General features: G+C 39.2%; 2 protein-coding genes across 4 annotated transcripts in view; one reads left to right on the top strand and one right to left on the bottom strand.

Annotated features, from left to right (window-relative positions):
• The first annotated feature begins 294 nt into the window (after positions 1-294).
• The window catches only part of LOC5573648 (RNA-binding protein 42), a 65,472-nt gene continuing 41,762 nt past the window's right edge, over positions 295-24,004 (top strand). For 2 of the 3 annotated variants that reach the window (XM_021845172.1, XM_001660924.2), the window contains exons 1-4: positions 295-445; positions 512-902; positions 975-1,142; positions 19,990-20,245. In XM_021845172.1, the coding sequence (XP_021700864.1) occupies positions 405-445; positions 512-902; positions 975-1,142; positions 19,990-20,245 (856 nt within the window). In that variant the 5' untranslated portion in view covers positions 295-404. Of the gene's footprint in view, positions 446-511; positions 903-974; positions 1,143-19,989; positions 20,950-24,004 lie in introns of those variants that run through there. The other variant, XM_021845171.1, reaches the window with a different exon arrangement.
• Positions 20,251-24,004, bottom strand: part of LOC5573649 — a 34,470-nt gene continuing 30,716 nt past the window's right edge. Inside the window, exon 2 of the mRNA XM_001660925.2 lies at positions 20,251-20,974. Within this exon, the coding sequence (XP_001660975.1) occupies positions 20,450-20,974 (525 nt within the window). The 3' untranslated portion in view covers positions 20,251-20,449. The remainder of the gene's footprint in view (positions 20,975-24,004) is intronic.

Here is a 24,004-nt window from a genome sequence, read left to right as displayed (position 1 = left end):
CCCAGTTTACACCGTCATCAGCTGGTGAGCATGTTGCACGAAAAGGTGTTTCGTGCAACAAGACCGGCAGATGGCGGTAGTGTGAAACGTCAAACACGAAGAAAAACGATGCGCGCGCCTCTAGGTGTGAGATTTGTAACATAACGAATTTGAAATGATCGTTAAATGAGTGGTCGATGGAAATTTCGTCAGTGTTACGTCTGTTTGTCTGTGAATTCGGTTTTTAGCAACGCAAATTTCCAAGCGTTCCTTCGTTTTCCACTCGTTCCTATCACGAACTTTGACAACTCGCCTTTTTTCCACCGGTTTACAAACATAAACAATCGATAGTGTTTCGAAGTGTGTTTAGTATTTTCACTGAAATTGCAAACGTTTATTGATAATTTTGTTGAAAAAAGTGAAAAATGGGCTCAAAGCGCAAGAATATGGAGGACGAAATGTCCCGGTAAGTAAAACATCAATCAAAACATGAATACATCAGTTCAAACTCGTGTTTACTCCCCGCGTTTAGCTTTGAGGCGGAAATTTCAAAGGCAACCGGTCCCTCCAGCGGAATTAGCTCCAACCCGTTCATCCCATCCCAAGTGCGCACCGTTATCGGTTCCCAGACGTACAATCAGGTGCAGCAAAAGTTAGCCACCGTGCCAACCCGTATTCCACCCCCACCGGTTCCTCCGTTTTTGCCAACCTATTCGACGCCTGTTCCGCAGCAACACTCTTCCCAGCAGCATTCTGCCGTTCCGGAAAAATCGTACAACACAGAACCTACGCCGGCGGTCGTCAGCAGTGCCCCAAAACTATACAACGCCAGGCCAACGGTTGGCACCCTGCCCAAAGTGGATGCGCCCGCGGCTGCCAGCAGTTCCATAGGGCCGACCATATCGTCGACTCCGGTGCAATCGGTAGGATCTGAAGACATACTCACTAGAGGTAAGAGTATTATAAATTGATCGTTTTCTTCTCTTTTTTTGCAGTACGATATCGCAAATATACAGTTTGAAGTGACGACTAAAATTAAAAAGCAGAAAACGGAAAAATCCGGCCCGAATCCTATTGCCGAAGAAGCCATCAAGGCAGCGCGTGCTTCATCCGCTCTGCAGTCGTTTGGCAATTCTGACCGCCGGGGTAAAAAGGACCGAAAGGTAAGTTTCAAGATTTTAGAGACGGTTCACAACTCCTGAGATTCAGTAATTGTAGGGTGCCAGTACCATTAGTGGACTACCTAAGCTTTAAAAAATCATAACAAAATAACTAAAAGCCTTAACAGAGATCTTTTGGCGTCAACAGTAAGATTTCAATCTCTACTATATGGGAAAAATATAAAAAGAGTGATAAAATTATGTTTTGAGCCTAAAATCGCTTGAGCCACTATTGGTACACGTGTTCCAGTAGTTGCGCTAGTGCTCCAGTAGTAGACGTTCGGGAATGATACAAGGAATTTTGAACAAAATGGTAAATTTTTACATGGGTTTTACATTTTTCCCTCGAAACAGCAATTAATATCTTTCGAATGAAGCATAAAGATCATCTCTGGGACTTTTCTTCATTTTTATACATCCATTTTAAAAACTGCTTCCATCCGTTGATCCACTACTGGAACACGACGGCGACTATTGGTGCAAGGGAGCAATTTTTTTGCGTTAACTTAATTATTTATATGACTTTTTGATAGAATAAAAAGCTGAAATTTGGCAAATCGACTAAACTAGAGGCGATCTATCCACCAAAAATAACACATGTCGTTTTTATCGAAAAATGTACGTTTTATTCCATAGTCCAATCTACTGGTACATTACAACCATTGGTACCGGCACCCTAATTGTAATTTATTTATCATACGTGGGTCTATTAGTTTACATAAGGTCAAGGAAAGAAAAAACGTGATTAAAATATTTCAATTGTTAGTCTTGAGATGTTAATCCAGGTGCGAATGTATGCCCGGATAAAAACGTATCATTCAGTGAATGGAATAAACCATTAATGTACAATTTAACGTATTGGATACAATATACAGCGTATTGTAATTGAATGTCGAAGCAATATCATTCTTGTTTGAATATACAATTTAACCTTCCAGTCGTCGCGCGGTTTCCCACCGTCAGAACCACCACGCTGCTGTTATTAACGAAAAGCGAGGTTTATTCAACAGTGTTGTACAAAATACAACAGCGCGACGACTGAAGTGTTAAAAACAATATAATATATTGTAACAGAACACTGTATTCTTTTTTATTGGTTTTATACCTTACAATTTTGGTCAAATTCCTATTTTCGCGTAAAACAACTGTTGCTTTTTTCTGTGCAGCTTGGCTAAAAGAAGTATACTTATAAACAAAGTATACTTAGTATATGTTCGGGGGGAATTTTCACGTGGTTCGGACTTGCGATACTTGATGGTCGGAAAGAACTAAAGTCGGACGCGTCTGCTCGGTACAAGATTTATTTTACTACTGATTCATCTGACAAGGTTTCTTGATATGAAAGGTAACGCAAATTCTGTTAATGTATTTCTCTACACTGAAACCAAATGGACTGTATTTTTATTTCTACGCAATCATACACCCCCCGTTGGGTCGATAGATTCAACATCTGGAAACAGACAGATTCTAGTCACTGCCCGTTTATACTCGCTGCTCGCTGTTCTGACGGTGACCACTCTCACCACCTTATCCTCGCCTGGATGTGTAGCAGTGATGCGGCCCAACTTCCACTGCTGGGGTGGAACGTTTTCTTCTCGCAGTAACACTAATGCTCCTACTTTGATGTCCAATACACCGTCTTTCCATTTTTGGCGTGTTTGCAGCGTATGAAGATAGTCCGCGGACCACCTCTTCCAAAAATGATCTCTCATGTACTGCACATGCTGCCATCTTGACAACCTACCAATCTTCTCCTGGTCATACGAAGGCTCCGGAATCGCTTGACCACTACGCCCGATTAGGAAATGAAATGGAGTTAAAGCCTGGAAATCATTGGGGTCGTCTGATAAGGGGCACATTGGACGCGAATTCATGATTGCTTCCGCTTCGGACAGAAACGTCGTCATCTCTTCATACGTCAATCTCGTCTCTCCAACAACTCTCTTCAGCATGTGCTTCATTGCCTTGACTCCGGCCTCCCAAATACCGCCGAAGTGGGGACTTCGTGGCGGAATGAAATGCCAAGTGATGCCCTTTGTGGTACAGAACTCGGCTAACTTGTCTTTGTGCAGTTGACTCCGGAAAAGCTCACGTAGTTCAGCTAGCTCATTAGCAGCCCCGGTAAACGTAGTAGCATTATCCGAGAAAAGGTCAGATGGGATGCCACGCCGACTGGTAAACCTTTGTAACGCTGCCAAGAACGTCTCTGACCGCAAATCTGTGCATAGCTCTAAATGTACTGCCTTTACAGCCATACACACGAATACAGCTGCGTACGCTTTTACGAATTTCGGTTTCTTTCCGCTCTCCCTGAGAATGAATGGTCCAGCAAAATCTACACCGGTCGAAGCGAAGACTGGCGCAGGTGTAACGCGGTAACTTGGTAGCTGACCCATGAATTGGTTCAACTGCTGGGGCTTGTGCTTGTAACATCTAAAACATCGGCTGGTGATTCGCTTGACAGTTGTCTTCACCTTGATCGGCCAGTATTGCTGCCGAATGATCGAAATCAATGCGTTCTGTCCAACGTGAAGGTTCTTCTCATGAAAATAGCGGACCAGCAGCTCGACTACCGGATGTCGTTCCGGAAGCAGCAACTGGTGTTTGCCCTCGTATGGAATATTTGAATACTTCAGTCGTCCACCAACTCGAAGGAGGCCTTTGTCGTCAACGAAGGGTGCCAGGCTTGAAAGGTCGTTCCGCTTTTTGTCTGTGGACTGCAAGTACTTAAATTCCTCCTTAAATGCTTCCTGTTGAACGATCTTGAAGATAGTTTGAGCAGCCCTGGACAATTCGCTAGCTGTGATGGGATTGCTGACAGGGTTTCTCTTCTTCGTACGGGTTATTTCAACAAATCTCCAAACATATGCCCAGGCACGTTGCAATCGGTTGAAGTTGCTGACTCGAATCCAGTTGTTACACGATTTTGTCACGGTTGTTGCAAGCACACATTTCGAACTTCGCAGCTCCGGTAGCTCATCATCTGCCAATACAGGAACGGCTTCATCTTCTATTTCTCCATGCTGCCATTGCTCGGGTGCGGCTCTCCACCAAAGTTCTTCTTCGATCAACTGCTCTGGATACAATCCCCGAGACAGCACATCCGCAGGATTGTTCTCGGATTTAACGTAGTCCCATTTGTAGTTCTGAGTTAGTTCGACGATGGTAGCCACTCGATTGCACACAAACTCATTCAACAGCGCTGGTGACTTTTTTAGCCAACTCAAACAAATCATTGAATCGGAATATAGCGTTACACTGTCGAACTTCACCTTCAAGGATTCAATCGTCTTCTGCACCAACTGTGCCAACACTAGTGCGCCACACAATTCAAGTCTAGGTATAGTGGTCGGCTTTAGAGGTGCAACTCGAGATTTGCTACACACTAGTTGTATGTTGATAGTGCCATCGTTGAGTTCGCTTCGAACGTACAAAACCGCACCATATGCACGTTTCGAGGCATCGCAATATCCAAGTAACTCGATCTTCACAGTATTTCCGGGAATGACACACCTTTTCTTCCTTACTTGTCGTACTGCAACCAACTGTTCACGGAAAGCTAGCCACTGCTGCATCTGATCATCTGGCAACTCATCGTTCCAATCTAGCTTCAAACGCCACAACTCTTGCATTATCAGCTTCGCAGTTGTCACCACCGGTCCCAGGAATCCCAACGGATCAAAAAGCTTGCTGATTTCCGAAAGCACAATCCTTTTCGTTGGTCTAGCTTCATTGTACGCCGGGAGTGGCACGTTGAACACGAAGTAGTCATAGCTTGGATTCCAAATCAGTCCTAATGTCTTGATGGTGTTATTGATCTCGGACATCTCGAAGTCTACCTGCTTTTCCTGCAACTCTGGTGGGATTAACTGTAGAACTTCTGCGCTGTTTGAGCAAAATTTATGCACGCCAAATCCACCGCGGCTCAACATGTTGGTCAACTGCGAGTAGGTCTCCTTAACATCTGCAGCTGATTTGCCACCAGTGATGAAATCGTCTACGTAACTATCCTCCTTGACAACACGAGCTGCCAATGGAAAGGCGTCAGCTTCGTCCGTAGCCAGTTGTGTCAATGCCTTAGTTGCCAGGTAGGGAGCGCTTGAACAGCCGTATGTGACTGTTTTTAATTCGAAGGTAGTCATTTCGTTCGAGTCGTTTAACCACACAATTCGCTGGTACACTCTATCATCAGGGTGTATTCAGTGCCGTAGCGTGCGGTTGGCCAGGTTGGCACCCGCCAAGGGCGCCAGCCTGTGGGGGGCGCCAAAATGCGTCAAGCATATGCTGATTTTGAAAGAGATTTATTAAACAATGGCACACGGAGAAAAATAATTGGTAAAAACAACCAATTATTAGTTAATTTCAAACAAAATATTAGTTTGAATTATGCACAAACAAAATTAGGGTTTGAATCAACCAAATGCATTATTGAAAACAAACTAAGATTTCATGTTGTTCGTACCAATATATTCTAGATAATTTCAACAAATCTTAGTTTGAAACAACCAGATCATTTGTTGTTCAATTTGACAGTTCTTGAAGCAACTAAGAACTGTAGGTTGTTTCAAACTAAGAACAGTGGTTTGATTCAAACAAGAATCAATTCAAAACAAACAAATTTGCTGGTTGATTCAACCAATTTTCTGGTTTTAGGTGAGGTGCATCTACGTTTTATCTTTTTATTGTTTTATTGATGACGAAGCATGTTTATAGTAGTGTTATTTAATCAAGATTTCCTGAAATACATTTTTTTTTAAATTATTATTTTCAATCCTGAAACAACAGGCTCTTCTATCAAAAGAAAGACGCCGTCAAAGATGGTTTCTGCTGATGGTTTCTAGCCATAACGCACTTTCTGTTTATCTGAAATTACATTCACGGTATTTTATAATCAGCACATCCAAAACTCTGAGGAAGTTTGTTTTCCCACTTTGCTGAAGAATTGAATAGAAAAATGGGCCAGAAGCAGCAGCAGAACTTCTCGTTGCCTTGGATGCATGGGAATTTTCGCATTCATTTTAGCGAAAGAGTTCAATAGGATCATGAAAAATGGAAGTATTATTTAGATAGGATAAAGAATGCATACTTACTCAAATTACCTTCACAAGAACATTCAATTGAAAAACCTATCACTGAAAACAAACTCCATTATGTTGTTCTCTTTCCGATTTCAAGGGTAACTGCAGTTATCTATAGATTTAACTGACGGAAAGCAAAAAAAGAAATAACACATGAGATTGGTTTGTAACAAACTAAAATTTTGGTTGTTTTTAACGGGACTAAAATTTTAGTTTGTTTCAATGTATTGCTTTGGTAGAATCAAACCTTTTATTTATGTTGAAAATTAGAGTTAATCGGAGAAACAAATAACCTTGTTTTTGGTAAAATCAAACCAGTTGTTTGTGGAAACAAACTAAAAAAATAGTTCAAAACAACCATTAATAAGAAACGAAGATTCTATATTGAAACAGCCTATAAAACAATTTAGTTTCAACCAAAGCAATGAGTTTGGAACAACAAATTTTGGATTAGATACAACAAAATTGTTAGTTTGAAATTCAACCAAAATTTTAGTTGTTTCAAACTAAGGTGTTTTTTCTCCGTGCACCTCTTAAGTTACAATTTCAAAAGAAATCCCTTAACGTAATACTGGAAAAGTTAAACAGTGCTTGGATTGCTTCCAAAGACTATTTTATATTTTGAATGATTTCTATACATTTATTTCAAAATTTAACAATATAATTATTTGCTAAATCTCTAAGTGATGTTGAGAAGAAAAAATGAACTATCGAAATACACTTGATAATGATTCAAATTAAACACAACAAAAAACAAACATTCTATTGAGAGTGATTTTTCGAAGACAATCTCACTTTATCACAAATCAAATTCTCACAAAAACCTGAAGGAAACTCATAGAATCTTTCACAGAGTTCTCAGAGTACGGTATGTAATTGAAACAGAAAATCCTGAACATTTCACATGACGCAAGGTGAGTTTCTGACGGATTTCCTTTGTAATCTTTTTACAATGGGCCAAATATTAAAAAAATCACAACCTGGAAAACCCATAATCCTGAACAACATTTTCAGAGAATTTTGTTTCAGTAAAGAACAAACATGAGTTGAAAAGAATGAAATTAGTTTTTCCCTAGTATAAACCAAGTATTTATTACTGGAGAAGATTTAGCACCAATTTTAGATCACATTACAGTACCATATTTGAAATGCAAAAAAAAATCGTAATGAATTCTGCGCTTGTTCCAAAGTGCCTTTTATCAATGATTAAAACAATTTTCTATTTTCCGTGTTACTATTTGGGAATTAAAATTAAAAATTTCACTAAATAAATGAAAAAGTTTTTTAATCAAATCTTTTTAAAGGATTTGAAGAATTTGTTTCTATTTTTCGGAAAAATCTTGGCAAAACAAGTAAAACAATGTTTTCTGGAGGAGTTGTTAGCCAAAATTTTATGAAGTATCTAGAAGCCTCTGCATTTTTCTTAGCAAATAAAATTTTCTTAGCAAATAAAAATATAGCTAGCGCATTGTATCCAACATTAAAAATTAAACTAAATAGTCCAGCGATTTCAAGAATAATTTCATTAATGCGAAGCTCAGCATTTTCTGCAGATGCGTCTCAAGGACAATAATGTTCTTATGAGTTACTTCAAAACATCTTTCAGATTATTTTGAACAGTTCTCAAGAAAATCTGTCTTGTACATCGTCGATTGATATTTATCAAATATTTTAATGTTTTCTAAATAAGTAAATACTTAAGTCTCTGCATGATATTTTTATGATTTCGATAATACTTTCATACCGTTGTATTTTAAAAATATTTTTTAATGACAATTGACTAGTTTCCCGAGAATCATGTTGCTAAAGCTGTAACTCAGGCATATAAACGATAAACATAAAACTAGAGTCATATTGATGCCATAATTTATTATATTAACTCAAATATCTTTGCCATATGAGCCTTTAGTTTTAAGTTTTCTTTTGTTTTGTAACGTAATATAAAAAAGTGAAGAGGTTTTGTGTCTCTTTGAGGAAAATTTCGATTAAAAAACAAAGGGGGTTTCCCTCTTTCAAAATTTCGTCTAAACTCTAAATTCCTTACAAGTGTAGTTATATATTATAGTGGTAGCTTTATGTGCACCGTTTGCAAAAATTACAGCTTGAGTAGCATGGTTACTTGGAATGTTTTACGTAAACGGTAATCACATACAAACTCGCATCAAGAAAACAAAATTGGCTTGGGGGCGCCCAAAGGGAGGTTTGCCAAGGGCGCCGTGAGGCCACGCTACGGCTCTGGGTGTATTTGTACCTGCCTGTACATCTTAGGTACATCCGCTGTCAAAACAACCTGGTGCGTACAGAATCGTAGCATGATAGTGACTAAATCACTCTGAACTGTGGGCCCTATTAGCTGAGTGTCGTTGAGGGATACTCCTGTAGAAGACGCCGCAGAAGCATCGAACACTACTCGCACTTTCGTAGTCGAGCTCGAGTCCTTATAGACCGCGTGATGCGGTATGAAGTATCCATGTTCCGGGTTGTCGCTTACCTCCTGCATATGGCCGAGGGTCTCATATTCCTTCATGAATTGCTTATAGGCCTCTTGTTTGCTTGGATTTTTGGCAAGACTGACCATCAGCCTTCCAAATCGACGTTTTGCGTTCTCGTATGAGTCGCCCAGTTGACTCTTCAGATCGTTGAACGGCAGTCTGACCACGTACCTACTATTGATGTTGCGTGTGTGTGTCTCTGCAAAGTGCTGCTCTACAGCACGCTCTGTTGCAGTCATCTTACTGACGAAGCATCCCGTCTCCAATTCCCAGAACTTGGAGAGGGTGCGATTGACATCTTCGTGGGTGGTGTTCAGCTGACATATTCGTTTCTGGCTAGCCTGTTGCTGAGATTTTGCAGGACCACTTACGACCCACCCGAATACTGTTTCAGCCAGAATCGGGAAGTCGGCTCCAATCTTGAGACGCCCTTTCTTCAGAACATCGTAGTACAGCTCAGCACCGATAATCACATCTACATCGTCCGGCACGTTGAATGCCGGGTCTGCCAGCTCTATGCCAGCAGGGAGTGGCCAGCTTTGAGTTTCTACCTTACCTGTTGGCAACTCGGTGATGGACGGCGTAACTATGAAGTCCAGAATTGCAGAAAATTCACCATCTCGAGATGACACCTTCGTTTGAACGACCTTGTTGGCTGTTGTCTCCATTCCATTTAGACCGCAGATAGAAATCGGCGGGTTGATCACCAAAAGCTGCATGTTCAACTTCTTGGCCAATCTTTCCGTGATGATGTTGGACTCGGAGCAGCAATCCAGTAACGCTCTACAGGTTGTTGTTGTATTACCGGAACCAAACACTACGATCTTTGCTGTAGACAGAAAAATCTGCTTCGGAGCTGCTCGCGTTTGTGTACAGCAGCTGACTGTGCGCTGCTCTGCTGCAGGCGATAACTCTTCCTTCTTCTCTGCTTCCACTTGATTCTTCGGCTGAGTAGCCTTAACTTTCTTCTTGGGATCTTCTGAGCGCTCGTTGTGGAGGAGGCTGTGGTGATGCTTAGCGCAGGCCTTGCAATGCTGATCCGATGAGCAGTCCACTGTGCGATGCCCTGGACGCAGGCAGTTGAAGCACAGGCCCATACGCTTGACCTTATCGAAACGCTCTGCTACAGAAAGCTTCTTGAAATCTGCGCACTTGTAGATGATGTGGGGGTTGGAGCAACAAGGACATGCTTCTTTATTCGTTTGAACAAACATCTTCGTTTGCTTGGCTTTCGTCGTGGAAGCCAGTTGACCAGATTTTGCCGTCGTTTGCGGTTGATTAATATGGGCGTAACTCGTCAACTTCTGGAGAACACGGCTACGCTCTTTGAGAAAGTCAATCAAATCGTCAAATGAAGGCAAATCACCGCGATTCAATGATGACTCCCACAGCTTCCTGCTCTCTCTGTCCAGTCGCTTACTGATAACGTTGATAAGAATCATTTCCGACAGGCCCTCTACTGGAAGATCTTGATTCTTTAGCGCATCAACATGTTTTGTACACGTTTCAACAAGCTTACGCATCTCGTCGCCGTTTTCCCTGGTCAACTTCGGCAGATCAAGCAACGCATCGATATGAGTATCGATAATCAATCGTTCATCTTCATAAGCATCCTCCAGTAAACGCCATGCTGACTCGTAGTCATTATTGTTTATCACCTCTTGATCAATCTTACCTGCAGCGTTGCCGATTAGGGAATTTTTAAGGTGGTATAATTTGATCGCTGGCGACTCATTTGGATACCGACCCATTACGGTTTGAAACATACATTTGAAGGAGTGCCAGTTCTCCAATTTTCCGTCAAATGTCGGTAGCGGCACTTGGAGGTGAGGGACACTGTGTACCACCTGAGGTCGTGGAGAAAACTCTGACGCATTAGCGTTTAGCGTCAAAGCTCGATTTGATTCACCCCGTTGCAGGTCTGCAATCCTTGTCTGCGCCGTTACGTACAGCTCGGCGTGAAGGGTTTCAAAATTGAGGTAATCATTTTTCCACTCACCTTTTTTATCCTTGGCGACGAGACTTACCGCTTCGTTGTACACTGAGTCGTACTCTTCATACGACTTCTGAATTGTTTGCAGCTGCAGATTTAAGAAGTGTACATTATTCGCAGCGTCTTGGTTCAATGCCTCTTTGATGCGAAGCATTTTCTCCATGATGAGCTCCAAACGATCGCACAAATTCTCCAATTTGCGCTCCATTTCTCGTTGCTCTTTTTCACTCGATCTAGCTCTTTTTGATATGCAACACTGAGCTCTAGTGGCCTTTGCAAGGGATTTAAGCCCTGTGTACGAACACTTGAGTCCACCAAATTACACTGATTTTCTTCTTCCACAGTATTAGCAGCGTCCTCACGAGCGCTCGATCCCGTTAAAGCTGCCAATAGGTTTCTTCTTGCCACAACACTTCTTGTTACTCTTGGAGTTACGCGATAATCTTCATTTGAATTCTTTTTTGTTCACTCATTTATCATTCGTTTTTTTTTCTTTTTTCGAGTACACTGGCTGTCGTTTGTTCTTTTGTAATCTTCGCACTATTACTTTAGCAATTCAAGTTTGCACATAACCACACTTTTCCTGAAGCTTCGTGCTTTCTTTGCTGTTGCTGGCAACACCCTATGTGTGCAGCAATTCAACACAACTACGCTTCTGTACGGCCACAACACGCAGACAGCTCCGGCGCACACAACTACACTTTCACCAGAAGCTTTGTGCTTCGAACATTACTGTCAGCACGTCCTATGCGTGAAACCACCATTCTTCACCATACCACTGGGGTACAGTGCCCACATACACAACTAAAAACTTTTCTTCTGAAGCCTTGCGCTTCGTTTTCTTTTGCTAGCATGCCCTATGCACACAGCAATCAGTCCACAGTACACTTGTTCTTGTCAGCTTAGTGCTGCTGTTGATGTACGTGGTCTCACCACTCTGGTGGGAAACCACACTCACACCAATGCTTCTTTCAGAAGCATTTCACTAGCACACCCTATGTGTGTAACACTTTCATAACCTCACTTCGGCAAACGTGCCGAAACGTAAGTTCCGACCGGGGCGGAACGCCAAACCGGGAACCGTACACTCAATGACCGCCTGGCGATCATCCGCAAACCATGCGGATCATTTCACTTTTTCACTGTTTATCGTGCTTCTAGAAGCATCGCGCTCCTTCGAACACGTTTCTGCTTGCACACCGCCGCATCGATTTTACAACAATGGCGGCGCAATTTTTTGCACTTGGTGCAAATTCACCACTTTCTTGCACTCGCGATCGCGATCACAAACGAAACCGATCAAACCATCCGGGAACCGCAAAAACTGTCCATATCCGGGTCACGATAGGACCAAAAATGTTCGGGGGGAATTTTCACGTGGTTCGGACTTGCGATACTTGATGGTCGGAAAGAACTAAAGTCGTACGCGTCTGCTCGGTACAAGATTTATTTTACTACTGATTCATCTGACAAGGTTTCTTGATATGAAAGGTAACGCAAATTCTGTTAATGTATTTCTCTACACTGAAACCAAATGGACTGTATTTTTATTTCTACGCAATCAGTATACTTATAAACAAAGTATACTTATAAACAAATCAACCCAGATAAAACATACAATACAAAATTAATATAACGTATTGTAACAGTACTACCCGATATATTGGAAATACAATACAGTATATTGTAAAATGACAATACAATTACAATACAATATATTGTTTTGAACAGTTCACTGTATAGTATATGAGATTTTTGCAATATAATGTATGGGTGGTTAAGTATCGTAACAATACAAATATAGATATTTTCTCATACATACATTTTGAAAATACAATACGATAAATTGTTCATTTATCTTATTTAAGATGTTGACTAGAATAATATGCATTTCGAGAGTCAGAAATTCGTTCGCGCAAAGAAAAAACAAATCAAAGGCAAAAATGTTGGTATCGAAGCAACTGTCAGGCTGTTATGCAAGTGTCTGTGTGAGGTGTGAAAATGTTCACTGTGCAAAAATTATTTGCACAGTAGTCTAATAAGGTGCAAAATGCTCAATATGTTTACCACATACTTGCTATAATCTCTTAATTCATCTCGCTGCAGTGCCGTCGGGATGCAATAACAGCATAATGCTAATCTTGTACATCCCTTGCCAAGACATCAATTTCATATACAGTCGAATTTCGTTCGTTGCACTCTCTTTAAGTGGGCTACGTTTTAATTGGGCTCCCGTTAGTTGTGCTATAGCCCATCTAAAACGAAGGCAAACGTCATTTTCTGACATAATTCGCAATTTATCAATGTTGGTAGCTCTGTTTTTCTTTTGTTCTATATTATTTGACAGCTCGAAACTCAGCCCGATTAGTGAAAGTTTTTCATTAAGTGGGCTACAAGTTTAGTGCAACGAACGAAAGTTGACTGTAGCCTATTTCCCAGATCAGAAAGCGAAGAATACGAAAAGCAGGAGCATCATCTGCTATTTTAAGGGTATAAAGCATACCTCCGTCGATGAATTCGGTTTCATTCTAATTTCGCTTTCGAGCTGGTAAGAGGTCCTCTGAACCTGGTCAGCTCCTCGCTACCTGTGCCACAGAGCTCTTGATCATCAAGCTGCTGCAAATCCAGCATCCGGTTTGTAAAATCGCTCAAGATTTGTAGATCGATTCGCGCTTCCAGAATTGGCTGCATGAATCGGTGCGCCAACGCAAGATTTGTACGATACAGAAAATCAGCCAAAGCCGCTCGTAGAAGTGCTCATCGTTGTCGCCACCGTTACGGTAAACCTCAACGGACGAGGAGGATTCCAACATGTGCGCCGTCAAAATGTGTGTCCGTGTTACTCGAATCTCACCGTTCAATCGGCCCTTTTCAGGGCCAACAAATGTGTACTAGAGCATAGGTTCCCAAATTTTTTGAGTGCGCGACCCACTTTTGCGTTAATCGTCTGCTTTGCTACCCACCAGGGAAAATCGTAAATAAATAAGTTCTATAGGTCATTCGTTTTCCGATGAAATTACATAGAAATCTCAACAGTTAAACATATGTGGAAAATCACCTAAGATTCTGTTGAACTGTGGAGCCAAATCATAAAAAAAATCTAAAATATCAGACCTAGAAATAAACTCTCCATGTTACGATCAGAAAACGGGCATATTACCTCTATGCGAGCATTCAAGCTTCGTGAAAAATTTGCTGACACCAAGCTGTTCGTCAGTATTTTATAGCTTTACTGTTTTTAATGGAGGTTATTGGTAAAATTGTTTTTTTTTTTAAGAATATGGCGACTTTATAAATATTTAAAAGCCTTTAATGCCGATAAATCATCTTGCATAACATGATTGATCATTTTTAAGAGAAATAAATAAATGTAATGCAAAGTAATATGAACAAGAATAACATGCCAAATTTAAAAATTATGACGATAAAAAGTTTACTTGTTCATCTCTCTTACTTGAAAAACATGCAGTCCTTAATGTGACTTCGCAACTATTATAATTATTCACGAGATTAAAATTTGTTAGCTAGTCATCAGAAATTTATATTTATCCATTTTGTCGAGTTCATAAAATTAATAAATTAAGCGCATATACTCAATAAAATTTACTAAACTACTAGCTTTTAAAGTGAAGTTCAATGAATGCAACTCCGAATTTCAGAAAAATATTGATGAAATTTAGTATCTTTAGTTTATTAAACTTCAACAGCTAGTGGTCCTAATGGTAACTCTTGGCCAAGTATTTTGTCATTCATTGGACGTTTCAGCTTAAGACCCCCATGAACAGAAGATTTTTTATTGTAGCAACCTTGGTAGCTACTGATACAATGCTAATCGATCATTGGGACAGTTTGTTTTAATTTGAAGAAATATAATTAAGAGAGTAATGCATAACTTGAAATCAGTTGCCTCAATTCAAGGAGACAATCAAAAAGCTTAGTGTTTTTTTTTTCGCGGCCCACCAGAGATCAGCTCACGACCCCCCAGAGGGTCGCGACCCACAGTTTGGGAAACTATGTACCGTCGTTGGGGGTGACAATGGGTCAAAAAGGGATATGTGCGATTTATTTTTTGAATAACTATCGCAATTTAACTCCAATAAACTTCAAATTTGGTGTGTATGTACTTTGATGGTACATAAACAACTGTTCAAAAAATTAAAGACAAATATTTATTCACAGCGGCACCACAAGTGAATGAAAAATGACCCAATCTCACCCCATAGACATTGGGACACTGTAATTGAAATAACTTGTTTTTAAGAGTATGATTTCAAAACCATTCACAACTAAAAAATATTGACAAAAAACGATGCAAACAAGACAAAAAGATATCTAAGATGTTTCACAAGTATGATAAACCCACTTAAAGGAAAGATTATACTGAAAATTGAAGAGCTATGAGAAAAAATATGTAAACCCAACATTTATCGTCAAGTTTACATAAATTTTCTTGGTTTTTCCCTCAAATTGTCTTCAAAGTCTCATCCCCATTGCTATAAAGCCCATTTAGTTTCCCCAAAGGTGTACTGAAACAGTGATTATTTTAAACCTTCGCAAATAGTTAAATTTCGGTGCGACATTCCACGATTAATAAATTTCAGGCAGAAGTTGACGTCATAATCCCAGTATTTCAGCGATCCAACTCATTTGTACTTCCGTGAGATGTTTCTTTAATATGAAAACACTAATAAATAATCAAATTTAGAAAAAAACACCCTTTTGATAAAAATTTACGATGTTGCTGCGCACGAAACACAGTTGCTGGTTTGAGAAGTTTTCAAAATGCGTTGCATTGTTACACAGCGTAACAAAAATGACATTTTTGCGTGTCTCAAGGATCAAATTATGTGTCTCTAGTAGATTTGGGGTTGCTGAATCTGGTGCCATTCTCAGAAATGTTCCAGCACGTCACAATTTTTAGCTACAGGTCGCCAAAGTTGTATAAAACACTGGTTTTGTTAATGTTTACATGAAATTTAAAGTACAATTTATCAAACTTTTTTGTAATCTAATCCACCAAACATGCCAAATAGAACTTGAACTTTCATTTCAGACACAATTTGATTGAAATTGCACGATTAAATTTCGATTAAATCGATTTTTTCAACATGCTTGCAGTCTCCATACAAAATTCTTCGTTTCTTCTATATGGCAAAATACAACAATTCTCTAAACCATCAAAAAATAAATTTTCCGTATCGAAAGTATTACAAACTTTAATGATAAGTGTTGTTATACACATAAAGTTTGAATTCTGTGGTAAATTAAGCCAATATATTACCTTACAAGCTGGCAAACTTGCATGCAAGTTGGCTGACAGTCATTTTTTGCATTTTCAACGGTCGATATCTCAAAACCTAGACGTGCTATGATATTTCTGAAAACGGCAATGGATTCAGCAACCCTTAATTAAGTGAATAGCGGTATTTTGGTGCTGGAGACAAAAACGTGTTCCGCAGTGTTATTTAATGCACGGAATACTTAAGTAGACTTGTTTGATGTTTCAGAGATGCTGTATTTAGAAAGAAAACACATATCTTAATGAAAAAAGAGAACACCCGGCACCGTAAAATGTCAAAAAAGTGGACTTGGAATTTCATTTACTATCGCTCTTACTTGACCCAATCTCACCCCCATTTTCAATGTTTTAGACATCGTACCGAAAAAAATGATTTTTTTGTGGGAAAATCGAACAGATTCCGGAAAATACCTGTGATGTGTAATGAAAAGATTTTCAACATTCTACTAATACAACGATAGAGGCTAAAGTACATACGTGATACTTTGTACAGGAGAAATTTAATGTTGTAAATTTTATCTAGTTTCTACATGCAAGTTTATTGATGTAGTAAACAAAAACCACTATTTCTAAAAATGCATATTGTTATGAATTATGTGTAATAATATGTTCCCTAACATATGAATTATTAATTTTGGTAATATCAGCGTTATTAGCGGAAATATTTCACAAAACATATTTTTCCGTTTTGACCCAATCTCACCCCCTAGACCCATTGTCACCCCCATCGACGGTACTAGAGAGTTAATTGTGTATTATTTCCTAGTGTGTATACCACGTGTTTACTATAATCTCTTAATTCTTCTCGTAGCATCATACAATATCTCATTTGTTATGAACAATTCACAATAGGCCTGACACAATCCCCACTGATTTTTTTTTAATATTTTATTTTGAAATCCGAAACTCTGAAAAAGCTTCCAAACCAAATGACAGATCTCCCTTAAACCATAACGTAATAATACTCACAATCACAGCACCTATCATCTGCAAAAAAAAAAACTACCGCACTGTTGTTAGAGTCTGGCCCAGATTTGATCGAAGTTTTGTCCATAGTAGTCCTACGTTAACCCCGCGGTAGTGTAACAGACATTACCCACCCCATTTTTTAAAATGAAATTCACATTCTAGTTTTGACTCGAATTAAATTGAAATTTGTCACGCATTGAGTTTATGTTTTCATTTTTTAAGGTGGTTCGAATTAAACATGGGGGGTCCGAATTGGAACATTTTGGTCCAATTCGGACATATCCAAACATGTCTAGTCATGGTCCTAGTAGGAGATTTCACAAAACTCTCTGTTACAAGGTCCGAATTGAATCATGTTCTCCTACCGAGTGCTACGTAAAAAACTACACCTTGAGATTGCGTTTTGCATATCAAATAACATCCACGAAAAATAAATAAATAGTAGTTTATGGAACAAGTTGCAGAATGATGATTTTTACAGAACGAGTCGTAAATTTATATAAATTAAATAGGATAATTACGTCGAGTGCTCTAAAAATCAAGTTCTGCAACGAGTTACGTACAACATTTTTTGCAATTTCAAAAAAGACCACTTGAGGGTATCAGAAAATATATCGGAATGCATTCACCATCTTTTTACAATTTCTAAAAACTTGTTGTGTTATGAATCATTACGCAACTCAGTTGCGTTATGAGTAAGCGTTACATAATGAATCATTACAGCACTACTGGTTTCAGTTGCGTAATGAGTATTCCCGCACCGCATACTTCAGTGCAGGAAAGTAGGCCGTTTCATGACAGATTGGCGTGATAAAAAACAGCCCTTTGAAACTACTGTAGTGAGAGAAGCCACGTGATTTTCGCGAAATTCAAGCCTACTACTATTACCATTCCCAGCTTGGTAATGCGGGACAGGTTGCTCGAATCCGGGAATGTCTCGCATGTCAAGTCACTTTACCTCACACGCAAGGGGGTGGTCACTCTACACAGTGTGCCTTGCGCAGCTATGGCACTTTTCGGCGCACTGACTGGCACACCCTACCAAAGTGGGTTGCTATAAAAATCACAGTGAACTGAAATGTTCGTCCCAGCAATCATTGAGTTTTCTGAGTTGTTTGCCACATGTCAAACACAGATTTTCCAAAACTTTCGTGTTGGTTTCGGATTCAGAACGAACCTCCTAATCTTGATTAAAAGATACCTACAGAAAAGCGTCCGTGACCTTGTTAGCTCAAAGCAACTTCCAAAGATGTTGAAATGGGTAAAAATGTTGGGAATCTAATTTGATTTTGAAGATCATCATCATCGCCGTGTGTTCAGAGGATTACAGGGATCCACATATGGCATACGTCTTACTGCATCGCGATGTTTTCACCGTAATTTGCTCCCAACTCTTCGCACCCCCTCCCTGCCACAACGATCCCGTTGACGCTCCGTGTCACAGTTTCCGTGTTGTCTTTGAAATCATGTGGGTCGTTTTCTTCCTTCCCATTGAAGTGTTTCATATACTTGAATAACTCTCTCAATAGTTTCCCCTGCGATAAGAAAACGTTCATAAATACGTAGCATTTTTTGCCAAGTTTTTAGCTCTCCCCTCCCCATCGTATCATTTTCTCTATACCTAATACATGATTGGTCACAAAATCGTAAACTGTCCTTCCCTTTAAAATGTCACGTCATTTATGTACGGTCTCTAATGTAAGTAAAATGTATCCCGGAAAAACACAGCTCCATGAAAAACAGTGATTGGGAAGTAATGTAAAATTTGAGAGGCAAGCCAGAAGAAAATGAAACATGTCAATGCTTGCTGAGAATGTTTTTTCCATAATTTCAGTTCATTGATTTTTATGGGATGTAGAATTATAGTAGGTTTGGCACGCTTGGCACACCTTGGCACTTTGAAGGCACAGCTGTGCCGAATGAAGTGCGTAGAGTGACCACCCCCTTGCTCACACGCTAGTGCTACATACTGGTGACATATCATCACTGGTCAGTTCGCCAGTTTTGCATTTGTGTATCGTGTGTAAAATAGAGCGGCTCAAAATTTAAAAAGTTTGAAAATTAAATCTCCCATATCTTCCTTACCATCCTTACCATAAGAATAGTGTTCTGTGAAATTTTCAGCTTTTTCGGTGGTGATTTAAAGGTGGCCCAAAGACAATGTAAAATTGAATCGACATTATTATGGAGAAATTTTAAAAATGTTAGGACGGAATGAAAGTACAAACTTATCGTCCCATAGTGAAAACTCATTCTTCAAACCGTAGTAAAGAAATTTTCTGAAGAGAGCAATTCGATCCAACGGATAGGCGAAAAGTTACTTTATGATAGATTCATGAGTTTTTTAGCTATTATTATGCTTCATATGGGATTATAGTCCTACAAACATCTACAAAAATCCCAAGCTAAATTAGCTTGAAAGGGGTTTGTTTTTCAGCAAAATCTTTCATTGAGGTTTAAAACATGAGTTTCCACTATAGGATTATAAATTTGTAGTTACATTACAGTACTAACGTATTTGGAACATTTTTCTAAATTTCTGTATAGTAATTTCCATACAATCCTACATTGTCTTTGGACCACCTTTAAAACACCACCGAAAAAGCTGAAAATTGCATATTTATAGTAAAAAGTTGGAGATTTCACAGGCTACCATTTTCATAGTAAAGATGGTAAGGAAGATATGGGAGATTCGACCTTCAAACATTTTTCAATTTTGAATCGCCCTAGTGTACAAAGATACTCTATTCCCTGCGCATTTGGAAAAATATTCAACCCTAAAAAAAGTTACAGGCGGGTTTATGACAAATTATGAAGCTGAAAATAAATACAATATTTATTATGTCGTTTTCCCACCTTGATTTGTTTCGGAACATTCTCACCTAATTCAACAAAACTATTTGAAACTTTTCATTCCCCTCAATACTCAACTCATACAATCATTTCACATCCGTTACATTCAATTCCGCGTATGTAATTAATTTCCCTTTCCCTTTTTTTGTCTCCCACCTGCTTTCAGACGGTGCGCGTAGCCGGTGGCCAAACGTGGGAGGATCAATCCCTTGGGGACTGGCCCGATGACGATTTCCGAATTTTCTGCGGCGATTTGGGCAACGACGTGAATGATGAATTGTTGACGCGCACCTTCAACAAGTTCCCTTCGTTCCAGCGCGCCAAAGTGATACGAGATAAGCGAACGAGCAAAAGCAAAGGCTATGGTTTTGTGAGCTTTAAAGACCCGCAGGATTTCATTCGGGCTATGAAGGAGATGGACGGTGAGTACTGTTTTCAAATTATTTTATTTTGGCTGGTATATCGATATGATACGTTTTACACACACAAAGAGTCAAGACATCACATTGAGAAATCTGAGTTGTTAGTTTGGATGGCACGAGAAGGTACATAATATCTAGAGTTACATCTGAGAAAAATAAATAAGAATTAAACGCTAACACTTTTATCGACTGCCATGCAGCAATTTAGCCCATTGGTCCCCAACCATACGACACGAACAGCTGAGGTACATTATACTGTCTCCGTGGTGAGTTGGGTTTGGATGGTACATAGATAGCACCATCCGAGTACTCTTCCATCTCTTTGAAGCCGCCACTCTGTCCGATTTCGGTCGGTTGTGTATTGGTCATCGATTCAGGATATCTTGATCCGTAAGGTAGCATTCTAGGCTGCTCAAGTTCATCTTCAATAGTTCGGAGCTCACGGTTAGCATCAGCCTCCGCAGCTTCTTGCTCACGAAGTTTTTGCATCTGCTGTAACTGGTGTTGTGCGTAGGCCTTTTGTTGTTTCGTGAAGTGATTTAGGTATAACATTGTGAATGGCATTCCTGAGGCGCCCCAGCCTCGTGACATGAAGACATCTTTTTTGATTGGTGACATTATACTGCCGTTGGCATCGTTTACAGCCGATCGGGGGGATTGTGCTGGATGGCCATGTGATGTAATAATCAGTGCAACAATGCACAGACAGACGCAAGTAGAAAATTGACTCTGTAACGATAGAATAAAAAGAAAGTGTGTAATGTTAGATTATATTGTATATGATGTATATTTTTGAGAAAAATAATCAAATAATCAACTATGAGATCACAGTTATCTAGGTGTCATCTGGATATATTTGGGTCAAACTGTCAGAAAATGTAATTTGAGTTGCAGATTTTGCATGGTAATCAGTAATTTGTATCAATGTTAACCGGCTGATGGGTATTTTTGCTTCAAAAATCTCTGAAATGTGAAGCATTTTGCCTGAGGTCTGATGGATATTTTGCTTAAAAAATCTTTGAAATGTGAAGCATTTCGCTTGAAGTCATTCCCATAGTGTTCCGGTTATGCCGATTGATAAGGTTATAGTTCTTGGAATCCCAAATGGAAGAGTCTGAGTTTCTTTTCACTGGAACGAAGGAAACTTGTTATATAGACTAATAGTAATTCTGGCAATCTTGGACAACAGGAATGATTACTGGAGAAAACCGTACCATGGAATAATTCAGTATTTGTACCAATGCCTACGACAGTGTAATCTTTTCGATTTGATGTGCATGTGACTCTCCCGAAGGATTAAGGATTAGGTATGAACATTCTGGTCATTTCCAGTTACTTTTAAGTCTTTTAAGAACTTTTAGAAGCATTGTACATGAACATTGTTGGCCGTTCAATTTGTCGTTTAAATTACCAGAGTATTTCTGTAAGAATTATCGTAGAATCTTGATGGAATTCAAAAAATCTCTCTTGAATAGAGAAATACCTACTTGAATAGTAGAAAATACTAGGGATTCGTAAAATCATACAGAATAAAGCATTTTATGAGTTTCTGTTTTTCTATATTTATTTATTTATTTCATGTCGTCTATCAGAAGTAGACCGCGTTGTAACAATTATAAAAATATACAGCTTCATAGTATAACGGGTAGTAAAAAATCCATAGAGCTAAGATTTTTTTTTATTAAAACAATGTTTATTCTAAAAAAAACGTCAATGAATATTGGAGAAAGGGCCCTAATCAGTCGTACGACGCAACTAAGTCGCGATGCTCTCACAAGAGCGCTGGACGGCACTGACGTCCATCTTACGGATCCTTGTGGTCAACTGCTTTTTATCCTTGACCCGCCAATTATTTTTGTACGCTAGAGTACTTAGGGAGCCAAAAAAATCCTCAATAGGACGGCACTGGGACCAGTTGGTCGGGTTCATTTCGGGTCGATGACCATGCTTTTCGTAAAACCGTACAGCACGCTTGCTGTTCCGACGCCATCTCCGATTGAACTGACAGCACCTGAACGAAAAGAAACATGCCACTCAATTTTAGACAGTTCAGAGAGCAATTCTCTTGGAGAGAAGCAAAATTACGCTCTGTACTTTAATTACAGAAAGGTATTGAAATCATTCTCATTTTTTACACCTAATAAAATAAATATAGTATTTTAGGTAAGTAAGTATGTTAAGTAAGGTAAGTAAGTTAAGGCGAAGTAGGCCGTCATTGAAATTTGTACGCGTCGTTGATGATTGTTGCTAATACATCTCACGATTTCGAATCGAAGATAATCAGTTGGGTTTGCACTGACACAGCTGAAAAAGTATCAGCATACTTTATGCATGTTAGCGCGTACAGTGATACTTTTTCAAGTCAATATAAACTATCAAGACTGAGTTTTATTACTTTGAAATGCAAGCTGAAAAGTCATCATTCATGCCAAAACGAATGACGAGCTACTTAGCCTTAAGTAGTGTTCATTACACTCAAAATAATCCACACGTCAAGGCTACGTGAAAACATACGTAGTTTTTTTCCATCTCACTTTTCACATAGCACTTACGTGAATCGTAGGTGGCACAAAATGAACACATGAACACCTAATTCCCTCCCATTTCACCGGAGTTCACGTCATAGCTACGTGGAATTTCCCGTACCTTTTACGAAGATATTTAGCGGTTACCAGCTGAAGCTACTGTTAGAATCACGTAATAGTTTTAATAAATCCCGTTATTTTGCAAGGAATTAAAAACACACAGTTTTCCAATTTGGCAATATTAATGAGATACAATTGAAATGCATTTATTTTTCAAGCGCAATATGGATTTAGAAACAACTGGTTTGCAAGACTAAGTGGTTTGCAACAGATAACTCCCAGTCACTTGCTCTTCGTCGGGTGTCTTTGTGGGTTGGCCTGAGTAAATTTAAGTATGATAACAGTGGATCAATCTGGTGGTTCAGCAGTATCCATGCTCCAGAGATATTTGGACATCATTTCTGTGAAATCACCCGAAAGGTAAACGAACAGAATTGCAATATTCACATACCAACGAAATTGTGATTGCATACTTACGATTCGCATAGAGCATGTTAATTTAGTTAGTTCCAGCAGCAGTACTATATAACAAACCATTGATAAAATATAAAATATTTAATTGTGCTGGTTTCACGGTTATCTGATCAATTATTACTTGCTAAACTATACTCGTATGATTGATTTGTTTTTGAAATGGCCAGCGGTCACCATTTTCTTTTTTCAATACAACACAGAATGAACGCTATTTTCAGTTGTCAAAATGAACACAAGTGCGTACTTGAATTTCACGTAAGCTCTAAGGGCCAACCAAAGTGAAATTCACTGTATCCCCATCTGACTATCATGTATAACCCGGTAGTTGTTACCTTTGACAGGTAAAGCATGGGAAAAATTCATTTGAAATCGTTTACGTGATTTTTCACGTAGCAATGACGTTTGGATTATTTTGAGTGTATACTGTATGTTCATATTTCTAATGGAATGAAATATGAACTTTAGATTATACCGACCAGATGGCATTCCTACTGTGACGCTAGTTATTTCAGAGCACAGGACAGGATCCTAAATTCCGCGGGACTTGAAGCAATCTTTACGGTAATCCCTATTCTATAAAAAATCCTGTAGGAATACCTTGGTGAAAGGGCCTCGTGACAAGTCCGCGAGTAAAAAAACAAAACCATGCTGAAGTTCTTTGGACAGGCCATGATATTTTCGTAATAGAAGTTTCATTGAC

This window comes from Aedes aegypti, chromosome 2, assembly GCF_002204515.2.
Source record: "Aedes aegypti strain LVP_AGWG chromosome 2, AaegL5.0 Primary Assembly, whole genome shotgun sequence".
NCBI classification, from domain to species: Eukaryota; Metazoa; Arthropoda; class Insecta; order Diptera; family Culicidae; genus Aedes; species Aedes aegypti.
Note: the sequence above shows the minus strand (reverse complement) of the source record. Positions and strands in the feature narration are given on the sequence as shown.